This window comes from Alnus glutinosa, chromosome 1 (assembly GCF_958979055.1).
Source record: "Alnus glutinosa chromosome 1, dhAlnGlut1.1, whole genome shotgun sequence".
Taxonomy (NCBI): Eukaryota; Viridiplantae; Streptophyta; class Magnoliopsida; order Fagales; family Betulaceae; genus Alnus; species Alnus glutinosa.
The window spans coordinates 13,584,769-13,605,000 of record NC_084886.1 but is presented as its reverse complement, the minus strand read 5'-3'; the positions used below and the strand labels follow the sequence as shown (position 1 = coordinate 13,605,000).

The following is a 20,232-nucleotide window of genomic DNA, read 5'->3' as shown; positions in this document are numbered from 1 at the left end:
CAGGATCCCCTCAAATTTTTTGCCCGAATTTGATACAATTCGGGCAGGTTGTTGTGAGTAAGCATTTATGAGATTCATCTGACCGGATAAGCAGTTGGGCAGCCCAACTTTTATTTGGTCAGGTGGGTCTCATAAATGCTCACTCACAACTACCTGCCCGAATTCTATCAAATTCGGGCAAAGAATTTGAGGGGATCTTAATTCAAAGTGCACCGAGCAAAAGCCAAAAGGGCACCAAGCAAAAGAAAGTCAATGGTTCTACATTACTCTTTTGAAAGGCAACTTAATTACTAGCGCTAATCCATGCAAATCGAATATTTAATAATAATAATAAGAAATATGATTTCCAGCCAATTTTTCACACAACTAAAAACACAACTATTCTATGTGGTAGGAAATCATAGAGTCATAGACTCTTTGAAAAAGAGGAAATCACTACAAAAATTCACATATTTTTGGACGATTTTGAACCGTCCAGAACTTCTTGAAAAACATTCCTGACGGTTAAACTACACGGTTATGGGGTATCCACAATTATATAATTATATAGGTAAAAAAATGAGTCCATAGTTTCAGTATAAAACATACTAAGACCTCAGTGATATTAAACTAACTGAGTTTTCACAAAGAATTAACATTTCTTTTTATTTTTAGTTATGCGAGCACTATATCAGCCGCAATTTACCAATAGCTAATACAGTAAACACGGAGTATCCAAAAAACATTTAAAATATACTATATAGTTGTGAACATATGTAGAAGTTCTAATCATCCATCCTTGAAAGTTTCTACATATAGACCCCTCTATATAATACTTTTGAATGGTGGCTCAGACATACACTACAAAAAAAATTGCAATTTGCCACGTGTATGGCACCCATCCATGTGGCAAACTGTTCGCCACGTGTCATTGGCGACGTGTCGGCAGCGTGGTAGATCCGGTTGTTACGAAATGTACAATTTGCAACGTGGCTACGTTGTCTACGTCGCCATTGTGCCACGTGGCAATCTGACCATGTCGCGACACGTCAGCTACGTGTATTAACCATGTGGCTGACGTGTCATCCATATGGACTGGATCCACGTGGCATAATAGCCACATGGATTATTGTCCATGCGGCTACAATTGGCAACGTGGCTCGAATCCACGTGGTCGACTGTGGCCACGTGTACAATGGACATGTGACCAACTACGACCTTGTGGACCATAATCCACGTGGTCACAGTCGGCATGTGTCATATGCCACGTGGCAGAATGCAAATTTTTTATTTTTTTTCAAAAAAAAAAATTAAAAACCACATTATATATAAATCTATTTTTTTCCCCCAAAATATCACAAAAATATTAGGAGAGAGTGGGGACGGACAGTGGTGTGGCTTGCCAAAGGGTGGAGAGAGAGAGAGAGAGAGAGAGAGAGAGAGAGAGAGAGCGAGCTGAGAGAGTTGAGATCGACGAGAGAAATAGTGAATAGTGCTGAGAGAGAGAGAGAGAGAGAGAGAGAGAGAGAAATTACATAAACCCTAACCCTAATTAAATATATATTGAAATACGCACTTAACCCTAAACTTTAATCCTAAGTCTATATACTATATGTATATATAGCACTAAACTAGTTAGGATACGTAAGAGTCTATTAAATTAAATATTTAAAGTAGTTTCAGACTTTTTTAACATGAAAAATTTAAAAATGTATATATTTTTTATAGTACGCAAAAGTAAACCCCAACTATATATACGTACACATACTATATATGGCACAAATCTAAGGTCTGGGTATATAAATTGTATATGTAGAATATTATATATATATATATGCAAATTAATTGGAAGTTATTTGGCATATATTTTCTAAAGTATTTAAATTGTACACGAATGTAAACCCTAACCCTAAATAACCCTAAATGTATATATCACATATAGCACTAGAATACAAAACTTTAGAGTTCAATAAATAAAGCACACGCAAAAAAGTATATATGTTGGTATATATAAAGTAGTATTAATTTTTCAAAGTGCAGATAAAATATATATGTTGGTATATATACTATATATAGCACTAAAATAATGTTAGAGTTCAACATATAAAATATACCATTAACACATGTATTAAGATAAACAATGGCTTAATTAGTATTAATTAATTATGAGATAAAATACCAAGATGTATATATAGTACGTACCCAAGTTAATGTAAACCCTAACCCTACATATGTTATATATAGCTTCAACCTAGGGTTATTTTTTAATAAATAGTATATGTACAATATTATAGATATAGTATTGCATGAAAGTTAATTGGCATATATTCTAAAAGGGATATATATGACACGGATGTAAACCCTAACCCTAAGTATATATACTATATATAGCACTAAACTAGGGTTAGAATTCAATATATAAAATATACGGAGAAAAGTGTATATATAACAAATTAAAGCAGTATTCATTTATTAAAGTATAAGGTTTAAATATATATATACAAATCTAGGGTTAGGGTATATAAATTATATATATACATTATGTACATAGTATTAACCTCCAAGTTGAATAATATATTTTTTGCAACATATATTTTATTTGTGTACGTAGTACACAAATCTAAACCCTAGTTATACGTGTATATATACTATATATAGCACTAAACTAGGGTCAGGGTTCAATATATTAAATATACTGTTAACACACACACACACACACACACACACACATATACATACTATACAATGACTTATACGAGATTTGTGTAATACACAACCCTAACCCTAAGTATATGTTTTATATGTGTACTACACAACCCTAACCATACGTGTATATATATATATATATATACACACACTATATATAGCACTAAATTAAGGTTAATGCTATATATACATTATGTATATATATACGAAAAAAATATGTATATAGTATTAATTAAAATAAGTATATATTCTTAATGTAGATATACCATATATATCTATATTGTATATATTACACAAAAATGAACTTTAGAATAGCCACATAAATACTTAATGTACTAGAGTTAATTAAAGTTCAAATCGTAGAATATACCAAAATATATATGTATGTAGTATTAATTAAAAGTTTTATTTATTTTTTTAAAACATTTAATTTACATGTAAATATCTATTTTATCAAATACAAAATAAAATAAAATAAAATAAAATAAAAATTACAACAGTTAGCCACGTGTACACATGATACGTGGCCATTTTGCGACATGGAATTAACCCACATGGCTATGCGGCCACGTGGTTCTTGAACATGTGGCTAGTCGGCCACGTGGTCTAATCCACGAGGTTGATTGTGGCCACGTGGAATGAGGTCAAGTGGCCACATGGTCGCGTCCTATATTTCCACGTGGCCACATGTATTAATCCACGTGACCATGTGGCCACATGCATTAATTCACGTGGCGACATGGCCACGTGCTCAAATTACACCCGACCATGTTGCCACGTGTACTAATTTGTAACGCCTGAGAAATAAATAAATTACTTAAAATATGAATGTATCGAAATGTTGGATAAATAAAAGTTTAGTTAAAGTATAAATGTAAGAATATGTTTTTGGTAAGTGTGAATATGCACATGTGAGAATATTAGACTTAATTGGCCTATGTATAAATGTATATGTATGTAGATGTGTCTAATTAATTCTTGCATGAGGTTCTAATTATATGATGTGCTATATAATTATATAGGGATATTTATATATGTATTTATGTGACCAACCGGATTAAGAAACATAAACTAAGATGATGACATTAGAGCACCGGTTTTCTAGCTTAGTGAACTAGGTGGGAAACATCTATTGTGTGAGTATTTTTGGAAGTGTGAACTATCATCAAAGACCCCATAAAAACCCAGCTCAAATGAAAACAAATCAGGCCATGCAATAGGTTCGGTAGTTTGGGATGAATTAGAATTCATAATTGAGGGATACAAGGGTTTTAGAAGCTGAAAGTTACTGAGTGAACAGTAATTGAATGCTTAGTTGGAAATGATATTTTTATTTAGTGATTATCTTTGCTAATGGGATATTTTGGGGTGAAAACGAGTTGGAAAGTGAGTGAGTGAGGAGTCCTAGTTCGGATGAAATCAGGAGATGGTTAGTTAGCTCAATTAGTTAGGATTCAAATTATAGTTAAGGGAGATAAGAGATATTTAAGAGAACTAATGATGATTTTTATCCTAAATCCAGCATTCACCGAACACCTAGTTGCTCCCTAACCATAGATCATTTTGCTTGAAGAGATCTGGACCTCTCATGTTCTCTATAGATATGAGATCAAGCTTTAGCCATTGTCCATGAAAAATATCACCGAATTTCATTTCTGCATTAGAATTCCTGCAACATTCCTACTTTCGGATAGAACAGAAAATCCAGAACTGAAATCATCCCCTCATTGCCGTTTCTGTTATCAAAACATGGAGAAGAGCTTAGAAAGTCATGCACATCTTTTCCTCCTTGTGACATTAACCAACTAGTAGCAGGTCAACCGAAAAGAAAATGAAACTTCAGCTTTCTGTTTTTCTTACACTTCCTGTCAACCTTGTTGTTTGAAGTTCTTGAGAGCAAGTGTAACACCTTGTGCTTGTCCCTCCATGGTGTATTCCATATCCAACAGAAAAATGAACCAAGGAACTCAGTTTCAGTTCATTCCTCACACCTTCGGACAGTAACCTTTGAAAAGACAAAGAAGAGTTCAACTTGAGTCTCAACCCAACCTGGAATTTTCGGACAGCAGCTCTTGGTTTTCACCTCCAGCAATAGGTCCTCTATTTACCTAGTTGAACAGAGGAAATCTCCTTACAATCATGTCCTCATTTGTCCATCTTTTTATATGATTGTTAGTGAGCTTTGGATTCGGTTGACAGCAGCAAAATGAGATAAGTGCAGCACTTATTTCATTCAAGCAGAATCGGGTAAGCTTCCTAAAGGTAGAAGAATAACATGATATGTATATAGGTAGATAAATGTTTAGATGGAGGAATGATAAGCATGATTTGTTGCATGTATATATATGTATATGTACATAGCAGAACCGGTAGTAATATATTTGTATATATATATATATTAAACAGAACCAGAAAAATGATGTGTTTATGCTGTGAGACAAACCTAACCTGTTTGCTAAGAACTGACCGTGTAAAGTGTGAATGGTTATAGATGTGAGGTTGTGGATATATATATAGTGCTGAAACAGAAAAATAAAAAGGTGTGTGTGTGCTGTGCATGCTGTGATGAAACAGAAGAAACAAAAAAAAAGGATGTGCTGTCATGCATGTAGTGGAATCTGTGTGTGCTCTGTGTGTGTGTCCAGGTGGGTGTTTAAGTTCAAGGTGCTGTACGTGGAAGTGTGTTAGGTGGAGAGGTACTGTGTTTTCATGATAAAAGTGTACAAATATAGTGGAGGTATATATATATATATGCACTTAGACATGAAAAACCGTGTGTGTGCATGTGTAAAAAGGTGTATGGGATTAAGTGCTCATGCTGATGCTGTTTAATAAAAAGTGTTTGGATTGTGATTTTGCTGTCAAAGAAAAGTGAACGTGTGTGAAAAGTGAGGGGCAGATCTGTAGTTCAGATTAGTGTACAGAAACTAATGGAAAAATAGTGAATGAAAATAGAAGGGGACTAAGGGAGACACATGGGTAGAAACAAAATTTGCTTATTGGTAAGTAAGTGTTCAGGTTAGTGCAGAAAAGTGGGATAAAATCTGTACCAAAAGGGAGTCAAATTTATAAACAGTGACTATAGGGTGAAGTATATAAAAAGTTAATCAAATGGGAAGTCCATGGATTGCTTACTTAAGCACTAAAAATATTAATATAGTCACATATGTATATGTATACTCTTGATGTGAATATATGAAATATATATATATAATTTCTGTTGTTATATGTATATATCTATGAGTATTGTACACAACATGAAATATATATGTATACCTATATATTGCAGTGTCAAATACAAGAAATTATAGATTCCAAATATAGTGTTAAAAAGAAATGTATATATAGATAAAATCTCTTTTGTTAGTATAAAAATGATAAGGTTGCAAATGAAAATGTGGTTATAGCCAAACAATTAATAGTTCCATGTAATAAAGGACTAGAAGAGATGATTATAAATGATTATTTTCTTAGCACTATTTACTAATTTCATATTTCATGAATATAACCCTGCAGTTGATATTTTTGTGGACCCTGTGGAAGCGAAGGACTATAAGTATAAATTACTTACTGAGGGTAGCACTGGATTTCAATAATGTTGTGTTTATGTTTTATTTTAATTGGATGCGTGTGACTGATTATTGCATACTGTTAATAATCAACCTATTAATATTGGGTGCAACGTCTCCCAAAGGTTCAGGATGGTAAATGTGCCTGAAACCGGAAACAATAATAATCATATTGATTGGAACGTCTTTCAAAGTACTAGAGGTGGGAGGTCTCTGATAGTGCGAAAACAAGTTAATCAAAATGTAATGTAGAGGGAACGGCCTCGAGATAGACGCTGACCGGGGGAACGACCCTTACAAGAGAGGAGTGTAATGACTATATTGAACTGTTAAACTTTGCATGAAAACTATCACTACATCATTATGTTATCTCTGTTCCTTAAATAATGCATAAACCATGATGTTGTTGAATGACAGTTAGCTCACTTATGGAACTATGGGTTTGTGGTTATAACCACCTTCTCATAGATGATTGTGCAGGTATAGACACTGACGAGTATCAGGATTATCAGGATCCTTGTGATGATCCTGGTTTCATAGATGAGACTATCTAATGTCTCCTTTTTGTGATAGACTACTGAACAACCTATCTTCTATGTTGTTATTAGGTTTTATTTTATGTACCTTCTAGACATCTTATGCTTTATTTTATGGTTTGTAATATGACTACTATTACGTAGGATGCGAGCCGCATGTGACCCTTATGTTATTGCTTTTGTGTGTATTTATTTGTAAGACCTTTTATTATTATCTTAATTTAAGTTGAGGTATTTCAGTCAAAGCTCTACATATGCTGAAAGGGAATTGTCCCTGTTGGTTAAAAAAAAAAAAGATATTCGTATTTTCCGCTGCGAGATTTATCGTCTCTGAAAGGTTAATGACACGTAATTATCTAGATATAATTACTTACGCTCTTTTATAAAAAGCGAGTCGTTACAAATTACACGTGGCCAGATAGTTACTTTGTCTTTTCTGCTACATCTTGCCATGTGGTCATAAAGACACGTGGCTATCTGGCCGCGTGGCTACAGTAACGTGGCTACAGTAATGGCTACTGTAGCCACGCGGCGAATCTCTTGATTTTTTGTAGTGATATGTGCATACAATCACTCTATTACAGATATCACTTCTACACATAAGTCTTAAGTAAGAAAACATGGCATCTTACTCTTCCATACTAGGATATTATCCTTCAACATAATACTCACAACACCATCTCTAATCGTATTTTAGCTTCGTGCCTTAAACGTCAGTAGATCATGTGAGCATTAGAGTAAAATTCTATTATGCTAACACATCTTTCTTGAAGAACAATAACAGTCGACCTTCTTACTTATAGACATGCCATTACTCGCACCTAGGCAATCATGAATCCTTATACATTCAAGTTTAATGTTTCTTAACATATGCAACCAACTGATAGAAATATACATAAATGCTTTTCATTTAAGACACTTATGCATACTAACTAGTCTAGTAAAAACTACTGATAACATAAAAACATCACTCATAAAACAATGTTATACATGATATGCATGAAATTGGGTACTGGGGCTTAGGTCCCCCACGATGCTGATAACTGCTGTTTAACTGTGTAAACTGCGTTCTGTTACTGTTGTATGTATGCTCTGCACTACATGCTCTATGCTCTGTGCTTGACCCGTATATGTTTCATTACTGTATCATACTATAAAATCATGCAGTTGCTAAATTATGTTCTCTCAAAACTAAACAAATCCAACATTTCATCAAACACTTTGAAGTCATTCAAATCATAATTTCTTTATCAAACATAAATAGTTTCAACATGACATATTCTCAAACAATTTGCTTAATTTAAATCCCAACTACAGCACCCACTCAAACACTTTAAAACAATTCAACACACTTCACTCATGTATCAATTCTTAAATATCATTGATATAATTTGAACATAATCAAAACTACTCAACTCATCTAAAACATATATTTCAACATATAGTCGGTTTAGTTTCATATATATATATATATATATTATCTATCTGTTACATATAAAAATATATTTTCTCAGTGAGTAGAATACTCACCTCAGATCGTTTGTACTCCTAACTTCCAAACGACTCTAAGCTCAACCGTAAAATGTCGCTAAAAATACAATATATTGCATTAATTAGCATTCTAACCAATAATCACACTAGGTAGCATTTTGAATTGCTCAAAAGCTACATTGGTAATTTACCCATAAAACCCTAAAATTCTTAAATATGTATCCATAATTTCTAATCACTTTAAAATAGTACTTTAACAAAATACTTAAAAACTAAGGTCTATGAAAACTTATCAAAAATTCGCCACGCCAAGACCAAATGCTTGGGAAGCTCCTAGCAACTCCAAACCATACAAAATCTAGAGAAAATACAAAGTTAAACTCATTTCTAAAAGATTTATTAAAAATCTCAAAAAATTGTTAGTTTAGCGATTTACCTCTAAATGTTTGGTCAAAACGTAGACCAGGCTTCAAGGATTATGTTATCAAAGTCGGATCTAAGATTGGACGGATGGATTTCAAGATATCACGATTTTTAGGTGAAAAACCGTATAGAAATACGAAGGAAAACGGAGTTGCTGAGAGAGAAATGGACGTTATGCCATCTTTAAAACGGGGCCCGTCCGGACGGGCATCATAAACCGTTCGGACGCACGTGAAATGAGGCGTCCGCCTCATGCATGACAGGCACCGTCCGGATTGGCATTGTCTCCCGTTCGAATGCACATCCATTTGCGGACGTGGGCCCAAGAAGGGACGTCCGGACGCGCCATATATATTTATATATTTTGTATTATTTTTTTTCATTTATTTGCTTTTCAATTCATTTTCTTATTCCTCTTATATAAATTATTTCTTTGGACCATAAAATATTTCTGCACGTCCTATTGTATTTTCCAGTCATCAAATTAACTTTAGTCATTTATCCATTAAATTTTATTCTAAAAAACGTAACTAAAAATTCAGAACATCACAATATATATATATAGGGATAATTGCACCAGTGGTCCCTGGGGTATGCAATAATTACGAATCACTTCCTATGGTTTAAAAAGTTTATAGAAGGTCCTTGTGGTAAACTATAATTACAAATCAATCCCTAAAGTCAAATTCTGTTAAAAAATTTGACAGATTTTGTTAATTGCCATATCAGGGTCACATTAAACTAATAAGATGACGACACATGTCCATAAAAAAAAAACTTTTTTTATAAATAAATATAAATAAAAAAAATATAAAGAAAACAAAAAAGGAAAGGGGTGGCTGGGCCACCTCCAATGGCCGGTGGTGGTCATCGGGCCACCCCTAGAAGGTCCAGGGGTGGCCCCCCAGGCCACTGGGCCACCCCTTCCTTTTTTGTTTTTTGTTTTTTTTTTCTTTCTTTTTTGATTTTTATGTTTTTATTAAAAATAAGTTTACTAATAAGTTTATATTTTTTTTTTATTAAAATGAACACGTATCACCATCTTATTGGTTTGATGTGGCACTGGCATGACATTTAACAGAATTTGTCAAAATTTTTATCTAAATTTGAATCATTTGACTCAAGGAATCAATTTGTAATTATAGTTTACCAAAATCAAGTATCTATCCACTACAAAAATGATATACACAAAATAAAGAGTACGATATTAGTCTCACAAAACATAAGGCATCCAAAGCCTAATCCATAATAGCTTAGGTACAAGGCTACTGGGTCATCATCTTCTTCTTCTTAGCTTATTGCTTGCAACAAGAGTGTCTATGCAATTGTGGGGTCACCACAATAACATAGGTAGACATGTGAGTCCATATTTCTAAGCAGTATAAGAAATTACTAACTTTAAACAATAAATCCTTTTTAATTTTCTACTGTGAGTTTACAATAATTGTTATGATAGGTTTTTATATGTTATTCAAATAAACCATAGCTAATAATGTAAGAAATGTAGAGAAATAAATCTCTTCCACATATGACCTTAGTTGTGAGAATATATGCATATTTCGTATCCTGACTAAAAATATGCACTTACAAAACTATTTAAATCATAGCATAATCTCAATATATATATATAACTTAGCTATATGTATACATATTACATGCATTCCACAACATTAATTAAGTGAAATACGAGCATATGTGTATGACTAATCAAAAACCAGTTCATAAACACCAATCTCAACTCATGCATTACATTTCATAATCATCAATACAAAACATATACAATGCATTCTTGTATCCATTCAATCCATTCCAATTTCATTCTTTTGCATATTTTCATCCTTTATTACTTTCATTCTCTCACATTTCATTCCGTTTTATTTCCATTCCTTTAGACTTCCATTACTTTAACATTTCCATTCCTTTTAACCTCACAAAAGGGACCGCTTCCTTCCGCTAACAAGCTCATTTTAGTGCATAACAAGTAGGGGAGGAATCACGATTTTAGATGAGGGAGACAAAGTTGAAAAAAATTAAAATAAATAAAAAAAAAAACAAATTAAAAGAAGAAGAAGAAGATTTCTTAGTATAAAAAAATTAGGGGAACTAGTGCTCCCAAAGCAAGAGATGGTTTCGTTTATGAGAGTAGGATAAATATGGAGAGTGGAGTGCATCTGGACATCATAAGTGGACTAGCAACAACTTTTTTAAATCTCATTTCATTCCTTAAATGTAAGGAAAACTCCTAAAAAATCATCAACAACAGACTCTCTTAGTGTTCTCTGAACCCTCTCTAGCTTTAAGCATGAAACAGTTCGCACTATTTTTTTTTTTTTCAATTGAGAATGGCAATGGACTTGGGACAAAGAAAAACAACATACTGCTGAAGTCCTTGAAACAATGAGAATAAAATTTGACTAGAGCGCAAGAACACAAACAACTATGTAGTAGGCACCATGTGTTACAAGCTAGTCAAAATATGAAAAATGATATTCGATCGGTTCATATTACATATACACAGAGAATAATTACTTCTATATATATATATATTCTAGAAACGAGAAAATGGTAAAAGGATAATAGGATTCAAACACTTAATTAAGAGCAATTTCAATAAAGTAGTTACAGGGTTCATAATAGTTAAATATAGCTATTATGCGTTTTTTTTTTTATTTTTTGGGTCTCAAGTAGAATATGTATTTTAGAATTTTTGCGACAGTGAATGGGTTCTTCTGCCCACTGTGGACACTAGATTTATTTATTTAATCTTTTCTCTCTCTCCCAATCCAAATCCATTTGCCTCTGCTTTTCTGATCTCTTGCCCCCATCTTCACGATAGATCTGTTCTTGAGCAACAACCCATTTTTTTCCAAACGCCATTGAAACGTACATTTTATTTTTTTGGTAAGTGAAGCAATTGAAACTTAAATTATACGGAGTTTTGACTTTTTTTTAAGTCATTTCGAATCATTTTCAGAGTTATAATTAAAAACCAGCATTTGGTAAAATAGCATATATAGTTTGATTTCTAGAAAGCCTGCGTCCAATATGGCCGGTCAATAAAGTATAGTGCATAAGTTTTTTCTACTCTCTCCCTGCTGAACTTTGGCGCATGTGGAAGCTAGCTAGGAGTCTAATGCTATTCAGAGTTCCAAATTAAGGAGATTAATTATTTAATTAAGATCATGAGGATTACTGTTTAGCGTTTGCTTTCTTCTTCTTCTTTTTTTATTAATTGGGATTCGAGAATATAATTTCTCCAAACTGTGGAAATTAAACTATATATATATAATGCTTCAATCTTAATGCGTGGAATGGAATCCAAACCAAGACTCATTTGCTGAGCAGGACTTCTTCCGGGAGTCAGTCTTGTTCAGTCTAGCGTGGTAATCTTAGTCTATACGCGCGTCAACGCTAATATAATTAATACTTCCTCTAAATATTGCGCAACTTCCGGAAAAACTATCGATCTCGAATTCTAGCAAAAGAAAAATCAATCTGCTTTCACAACGTCCTCACCACTATAAAAAGCCTCGAGACTAAGAGACTTTTGCAACATCCAACAAGTGCTAGAGCTATAGCTTCGTTACAAACCATAGCAACCATGGCTTTCAAACCTTTCTCTCTCCTCTCATTGACTCCCCTCCTCCTCGTCCTCCTCCTCCTCCCTCTCCTTTCTCATGCAACTTCACCAAAGTCGCATGACAAAAAATCTTCACCCTTCGAGTTTCTCAAGCACCTTCAGGGATGTCACAAGGGTGATAAGATCAAAGGCATCAACGACCTCAAAAAATACCTCGAAAAATTTGGTTATCTAAGCTATAGCCATTCCAAAAATAACACCCATGCCAACGAAGACGATTTCGACGAGCTCTTGGAATCGGCCATCAAAACTTACCAACTCAATTACCATCTCAATGCGAGCGGCACTTTGGATGACAAAACAGTATCAAAGATGATGATGCCTCGTTGCGGCGTGGCAGACATCGTCAATGGTACAAATTGGATGCGTCCGGGAAAGAAGGGGCATCACAACGGCCATGGCTCATTGCATACCGTCTCTCACTATTCTTTCTTCCGCAACAGTCCAAAGTGGCCGCCCTCCAAGTATCACCTCACTTATGGATTTCTCTCTGGCACCCCAACCGCAGCCATGAACCCCGTTGCACAAGCCTTCCAGACATGGGCCTCACGCACACACTTCTCCTTCTCACAGGCTCAAGGCGTTTCAAACGCGGATATTAAAATTGGTTTTCATCGTGGGAATCACGGAGACGGGAACCCTTTTGATGGAGCCGGTGGCATCCTGGCTCATGCTTTTGCCCCAACTGACGGGAGATTCCATTATGATGCAGATGAGTCATGGAGTGTGGGTGTGAGGCAAGATGCATTTAACTTGCAGACAGTTGCCTTGCATGAAATTGGGCACCTTCTTGGACTCGGGCATAGCGAAGTTGAGGGAGCTATCATGTACGCTAGCATCTCTGCAGGAGTGAGCAAAGGTCTGCATGCTGACGATATTCAAGGAATTAAAGCCTTATATAGCGTTTGAGAAGGAATAATTAATGTATGTCTAAGGATTTAGAATAAAGTGTTCCGATCCCACCATTTATAAAATAAAGTAGCTAGGATCGATGATGCTCATGAGAGTAAGCTATATATTTTACCAAGAGAGAAAGAGAGAGAGATTAATTAGCCTTATATATATACAGTTAATAAAAAATTTTACTTTTGCTTCAATTAATGTACTTTTTCTTCATATATATTGTAACAATAACGCCTGTTTCGATCTATTGTAATATGGATATTATGGAATCTTGAATTTTGGAACTTTGCTTTTCTGCTTACTCGTTCATCGATCTTTGCAAAAATTATGAATGGCCTTTAATTATTGGGTTCTTAATTTGGTATTCTTTATTAGCTATAACATTCTTTTAATTTACCTGGCCGTAATTATGGTGGTTGTTCGAGTTCACACTCGAGAGATTCATTATTAGAATCACCTAGACGTGCTTACTTTGATTGTTCTAGTGGACACCCGAGAGCTCCATGACTATTGCTTATGTTGAGAATTCTAGTGAACTTCCATAGAGCTCCATAACTAGAGCCATCGCCCGGTTGTGCTAATGTATGCGGATATATTCAATGAAATTTCAAAGAGCATCGTCAATTGGACCATGGAGGTTTATGCCCATACAATATGGAGTACTTCTATGGTTGTGGGACTTTAAACCAATTTTTTTTTTTTTTTGGATTTCCTTTTTTATATATATATATATATATTATTTATTTAACCAAAAAGGTTGCCTATGGAGGTCGAATCTCTATATATAGCCCTGGCCATGGCCTAGTTTCATGGAGTTTGGTTCTCGCGGTAGCTAGCCTCCATGACTGTGGAGGTTGATCCCATAGACCACCATGGTCTATGGTCATGGCCCATGGAGTATGTATGGACCTCCAATCTAAATGAGTACTCTAAATATCTTGGATCAGAATTGGTCTAAAGTACGTTGGATTTTTAAAATTACGAAGTTAAAAAATGGAGTGTAGTCTCTTTTAGAAGCTCTGAATGGCATTAATTAGGACCACAATCTGGTTCAAACACATATTTGTACATCTACATAAAATTACAAGCGCACACAAACAATGCTAAAAAAATAGAATAGTTTTGATATGCTTCCACATGCGCCAAAATTCAGAGAGTAGAAAAGGCTTTTTGTTGTTCTTTTCTCGTAATTAATTGTTCCACAAATTTTATATGAAATCACAAACAGAATAAAGTTATTGCTTTTACATGCATGAGTGATGTTTTATGTAACTAATGTCATATCTATATATGATGATCCATATACAGTCTAGACCCTACACCCAAGTCTAGCTAGCGAAAAAAAGAAAGAAGGGAAAATACATTTAACCCCCCTCCTGACAATGGACCCATTTTCGATCTGACTTTTAACATTTAAAAAGTAGCAATCAACTGCCCAAAGTTTCAGTAGTTAGCAAGTTTGCCCAAATTTGGCCTTTTCGAATTCGTTGATTGAAAATGACCCATTTGCGTCACACGAGTTTTTATAGGATAAACTCCCCAAAACGCCTCGGCCATTCGGTTTCTGTCTCAGTTGCGGGGAAATCAATTTTAAAAATGTGTCTTTCGTTTGTCTCTTCTCTTGTTTGTCTTCTCCTTCAAGCCGACAGCTTCCATAACCTAGGGTTTGTTAGATTTAAGGAGAATAATGGATCTCTCAAATTAGGATGCAATCTCAGGGTCCACGCAGAGCGGAGCAACATCTAGAGCCAAGTACATTTGCTATTGCAAGTGGCCGGCCGGTTGTTGTTAGAACCTCCCACATTGAAAAAAATAAAAACAAAAAAATCAATAGAAAGTTTGTGAACTACAAAAATTGCAAGGCAAATACTTTACTCAATATTTTGTTTTATTTTGTGCTGGGTAGTTTGAGCTTTATATATATTTTTCCCATTTTTGTGCTGGGTATTCAAGAGATTTTGATTCTCTTGTGAAATAAAAAGATGCAATATTTGTTATAGGACCTATTCACGGGGTGGAATAGAACTTTGACATACATGAACTGAAATAAATATTTGTTTGGTATATTAATATTATTTATGTTTATTGACATAAATAAATAAATGTAGTTTGTTAGGTATTAAAACTACTTTTAGGGTTCAGTTACATATTATTTGTGAATGAGAAAGAAAAAGGCAGTAGTAGAGAAAGATATAGACTATTAATTTATAAGTATTTTTCCCTTATGAAAATACTTGGTATTGGTTATTCAAATGTAACCTAATCTTGATGCAATCCTCTCCTATAGAGTAATATAATCCTCATTTATGATAAAGATTTTATCCTTATCATATACTTTAACATTCTCCCTCAAACTCAGGGTAGTAATTTGTGAAACTTTGAGTTTGAAAAGCGAAATGATTAATTTTATCCTTATCACGGCATCGATCTCCAACTTGGAAGAATTGGCGGATCGATTTCATCACGGGCACGTTGATGCCTTGCGTTTCAACATCTCCATCATTACCCTTATTTTGATGGTGGTCAAAATCCGAAGGATGCCGGCAACTAGTTGGTCGATATTGAGAAGCTGCTGATGGTCACGGAATGTACGAAGGAGACGGTGTTGTACATGAGAGAGAGAGAGAGAGAGAGAGAGAGAGAGAGAGAGAGAGAGCTAAAACATGAGAACCTGAATATCTTTTCCTCCAACATGTGGATTTATCCAAGTAATTCATATCAAAGCACTTAAGTCTTTAATTATCAACTTTCTATTGTCCTCGTTTATATTTTTTCTTTTTCTCTAGGAAGGTATTCGTGGAACGTCTGCCACTCTTCTCTCTCTCTCTCTGAAAGCTTCTAGAGATAGGGAGAGAAAACTTTGAGCTTGTTCACCTGGGGGGGGGAGGCTTCACATCTCCCCCTCCTGGTGCTGGTCACGGGCTAGGGTGGCTTTTGTCATCCCACTAGACTCCAGTGGTGGATGTTTTGTTCTCCCAACCTTAGGGTTGTGAAGCTATATATGGTCCCTCCCAGAGTTAGATCCGGTGAGGTTGGTGTTTTCTTTCGTTGTTTTGTTTTTGGTTTTGTTGTTGTTGGTACAAACAGAAGGATTCCCAGGCTCTGGAGCAGCTAAATTGTCACCTAAGGTTTGCTTCTTCTAAAATCATATCATTTAATTTACACGTATATTGCTGGAATTAGGCCTTCAAATTAGATAGCCATTTTTTTTTAAAATTTTTTAATTTAATTTAATATTATTTAATTTTTATTATTATTATTATTATTATTTTTTTTAAGTTGATCGTTCAGTATTGAAAAGAACAAGGGAAAACCATTGATGATAATGGTTCAGTGGCCTTAGAGAAATTTTCAGAGTGGCACTAGCTAGGATGAGATTTCGATTCTTTAAATGTAAATCTTCAATTCTATTAATATTAGTTGCCTGGATCCATACCTTGATGAGGTTGGGACAAGCTTTATTTATTTATTTTTATTTTATTTTTTATTATTATTATTACAAAAAAGAATAAGGGGAAACTTAATTCACTTATACCCTCAAAATATATATAAGTGGTTTTGCAATTATATACGCACAGTTTAAAAATTTATATAAAGTTGGTATCCTATGTTTCAGTCTCTTTTAATTTCACTATTTTTTTTAAAATGCCCATAATGCCCCTCTTTTTTAAAAAGAAAACAATAGTGAAAATTCGTCATTAGACCTACTGCCAAGCCGTGGGTGAGTCCAAAGCATTTATTATTTTGATTATTGTTTTAATTTACCAACCAAGCAAATTTTAAAAATTTAAAGTTATGATTGCAAAATCGCTTATTCTTCGAGGAGGAAGTGTAACTGAATTAAGCTTCCAAAAAAGAAAAAACAATAAAACTGAATTTTGAAATTTTTTTCACATTATTTGGCACTTGACAAGACACCAGAGCCGAGCACTAGGAGCAGCTTCCCTTAAAACTTTGGGTAGTGATACATAAATTACAAGTGCACAACTCCAATGCACATTGGGGTGAGACCCACATATGTGGGTCTTCCCCAATATGCCTTGGAGTTGTGCACTTGTAGTGCACTTGTTGTAATTCTAGTATTTTCCTAAAAGTTTTTTTCAATTTAAGAAACTAAGTTATTTTTTGCTTCCATATTTAAATACATTTCACAATAGCTTCCCTTATCTTTTCACTATACTATTTTAACATTCTTTAAATTAAATACTATGGAAAGAGAGAGGAAAGATAATAATTTAAATATTGTTTAATTTAAATAAATGCTACAAAAATGAGAGAGAAAATAAAAAGTTTTTTATATTAATTAAAATAATGTTAAAAAAATCATTTTTGTTTCTCTAGATTTATGGTACAATTTTTGGTGTTTCTTTAGTTTAAAGAAAAAAAAAAAAAATTTTGATTCAATGACCTTTTTAAGAATTTTTTCTAATTTAAAGAAGTGAATGAAATTTAAAGAAACTGCTAACAGTAGTAAGATGTTGTCTTTTGTAGATCATATAAAGCGAAGTGGCGCTGGGATTAAAGAGTCCCTGCTCCAACATATTAAATCAGCAGGAAGTGGCCATGGCTCACCTGCTAACTCCCCTCGAAGTAGCTGTGATGCACCAAAGCACTCCAGGCGCCACCGCTCAACGGATGCATCAGTACTAATGGATTCCCCATGCCGAGATTCACCAGGCAGTGCACGGCACACGAGACGGCACCGGAATTCGATAAATGGAAAAGACTTGCCATTACAAGACCTGCCTGCTGTCCCCAAACAATCTCGCCAGAGGAAGTCAAAGGGCGGCGTGTCAATAAAGTCGTCGAGGTCAAAAGACCAGAATTCTTTACCGGACATCCATTTCACAGATTTGGGATCTGATTCCAGATCTGGGCATGGGCTGATGAAGAGCAATGAGAACCACCTTATAAACTCGGTTTTGGAAAAGGAGGGAGTGAGGATATAAATAAATAATGATGAGAGTTGAAGAGGAAATTAAATGTGTGATAAAATAAAATAGATGTTTAAACTCGATAAGTCGCAATATTCATTGTTTTCTGCTGTAAGATCACGAAATGGATGTGAATATATATATATATATTCAAATTCACAAATGTTAAGCTTTAAGTATTCCTGGTGATTCAACACAAGGATCAGGATCTCGTCAAGCTGTACGTGGAAGGAACTCAAACCGCAAAGGAGCCTATATATGTTGAAATGATTATCAGACGCATGCAGCAGGCTTAAATAGACTAATTAAGGAGCCTACATTCAATTCCAAGCAGAAGTTGCTTCATAGAGCTAGCTTTCAAATTCCAGAAAGTTTCTGAAATTTTGTCCGAGAGATTAAAGGAAGCTAGCTAGCTGCACATGCATGAACCACTTAGAGGATTTTTTTTTTTTTTTTTTTTTTTTTCCTGTTTGTAATTGACCCTATTGGCATCATGTCTGAATAAGCTGTAAGGAAGTTACTTTCGCCATATTTCTAATTAAATATTATAGATTATGTAGATATACAAATTGATGATGATGATGAGGAGGAGGATGAGGAATCCTTAAGTTTCCGAAAAATCTTGTCCTTGCATGACAACTTTGATGGTTTTACATGGTTGTACATCAAGAGTAATGGTCTCCCCAGTCCATTTCTTAACAAATATCTAGATCAAGCTATTTTTAGAGGTGAATGAATTGTGCATGTTAAATCACATCACAATTTATCTCAAAAACTTAAATCAATAGAAAAATAGTAAATTTAATAATTTAATTAACATTCTAATACTTTTCTGGAGGTGTAAATTTAAACTCTCTCTTAATCAGTGAGACCCAACACGTGAGATATTTAATTGAAATGAAAGATGAATTGATGAAGACAAAGTTTAAACTCAAGACTTTTAACTCTAATATTATGTTGAGAATAAAGCTGTATAATATTGAATCATACTAAATATCCTATAGAAGAGGCCTATATATACATGCCAATAATATAGATATATACACACATACGTAATCAACGTGGAACATAAAATACATACATACATACATACATACATACACACACACACATATATATATATATATATATATATATATATATATATATATATATATATATATATATATATATATATATATATATATATATATATAGTGATGAAACTAGGCAAAAAGAGTACCATACGGAGGGTGGAATCCTTAAGGACACCATATATATATATATATAGCTTGCTAGATCACGGTTGTCTTCAAGCCTTTTCCCATTGAATAAATTAAATGCTCTGACGAAAAAGGGAATTCCCCTCTGACGAAGCTTGTCCTCGACATCTTTGATGGTGTTACATACTTACATCGTTGTACATCGAGAGTAATGATCTTCCCGCACCATGTCTTAACAAATATCTGGATCAAGGCAGGAAACATCTCTAAGATGGTTTCTTCTTTGATGTCATAATTAAGAAGCCAATGTCATGTGATCTTCAAGTTGCTTTCCAGCATAGATCAGGTTCCAATAATCGTTCAGAACACCTGCCAACTTCTGAAAAATCTTGCCCTTGACATCTTTGATGGTGTTATATATATTGATGCACATCAAGAGTAATGGTCTCCCCACTCCATGTCTTCACATATATCTGGATCAAGGCAGGAAACATCTCTAAGATGGTTTCTTCTTTGATGTCATAAGAAGCCAATGTCATGTGATCCTCAAGTTGCTTTCCCCCATATATCAGATCCCAATCATCGTTCAGGACGTCTGCCATCCTCCCAACTATTGCTTTGACATCATGAATGGTAAACAAAACTTTAACTTCAAGTTTCAAGGTTTTGACGTGTAGCTTTAAGCTATAAGTCGAACCACTTTAATTTTCTGTATCTCTTTCTTATTCTTATTTATTTCCTAGATTATGTGTTTTTAAAGTGTCGTCAATTAGTTGACACCGTTTATTCCACCATTCACATTGTTTTTCAAAAGACACAAAACAACAGAAATTTTGTAGTGAGCAACAA

The 20,232-nt window shown here is 34.3% G+C and overlaps 2 protein-coding genes across 2 annotated transcripts; both read left to right on the top strand.

The window, feature by feature from the left end:
- The first annotated feature begins 12,271 nt into the window (after nucleotides 1–12,271).
- LOC133858556 (metalloendoproteinase 2-MMP-like) lies at nucleotides 12,272–13,398 on the top strand. The gene has a single exon (XM_062294035.1). It carries the CDS (start codon nucleotides 12,306–12,308, stop codon nucleotides 13,251–13,253), a length of 948 nt encoding a protein of 315 aa, XP_062150019.1. The 5' UTR covers nucleotides 12,272–12,305; the 3' UTR covers nucleotides 13,254–13,398.
- Nucleotides 13,399–17,689: 4,291 nt separating this feature from the next.
- Nucleotides 17,690–18,196, top strand: LOC133872824 (uncharacterized). Its single transcript, XM_062310473.1, has one exon. It carries the CDS (start codon nucleotides 17,690–17,692, stop codon nucleotides 18,194–18,196), a length of 507 nt encoding a protein of 168 aa, XP_062166457.1.
- Nucleotides 18,197–20,232: the final 2,036 nt, after the last annotated feature.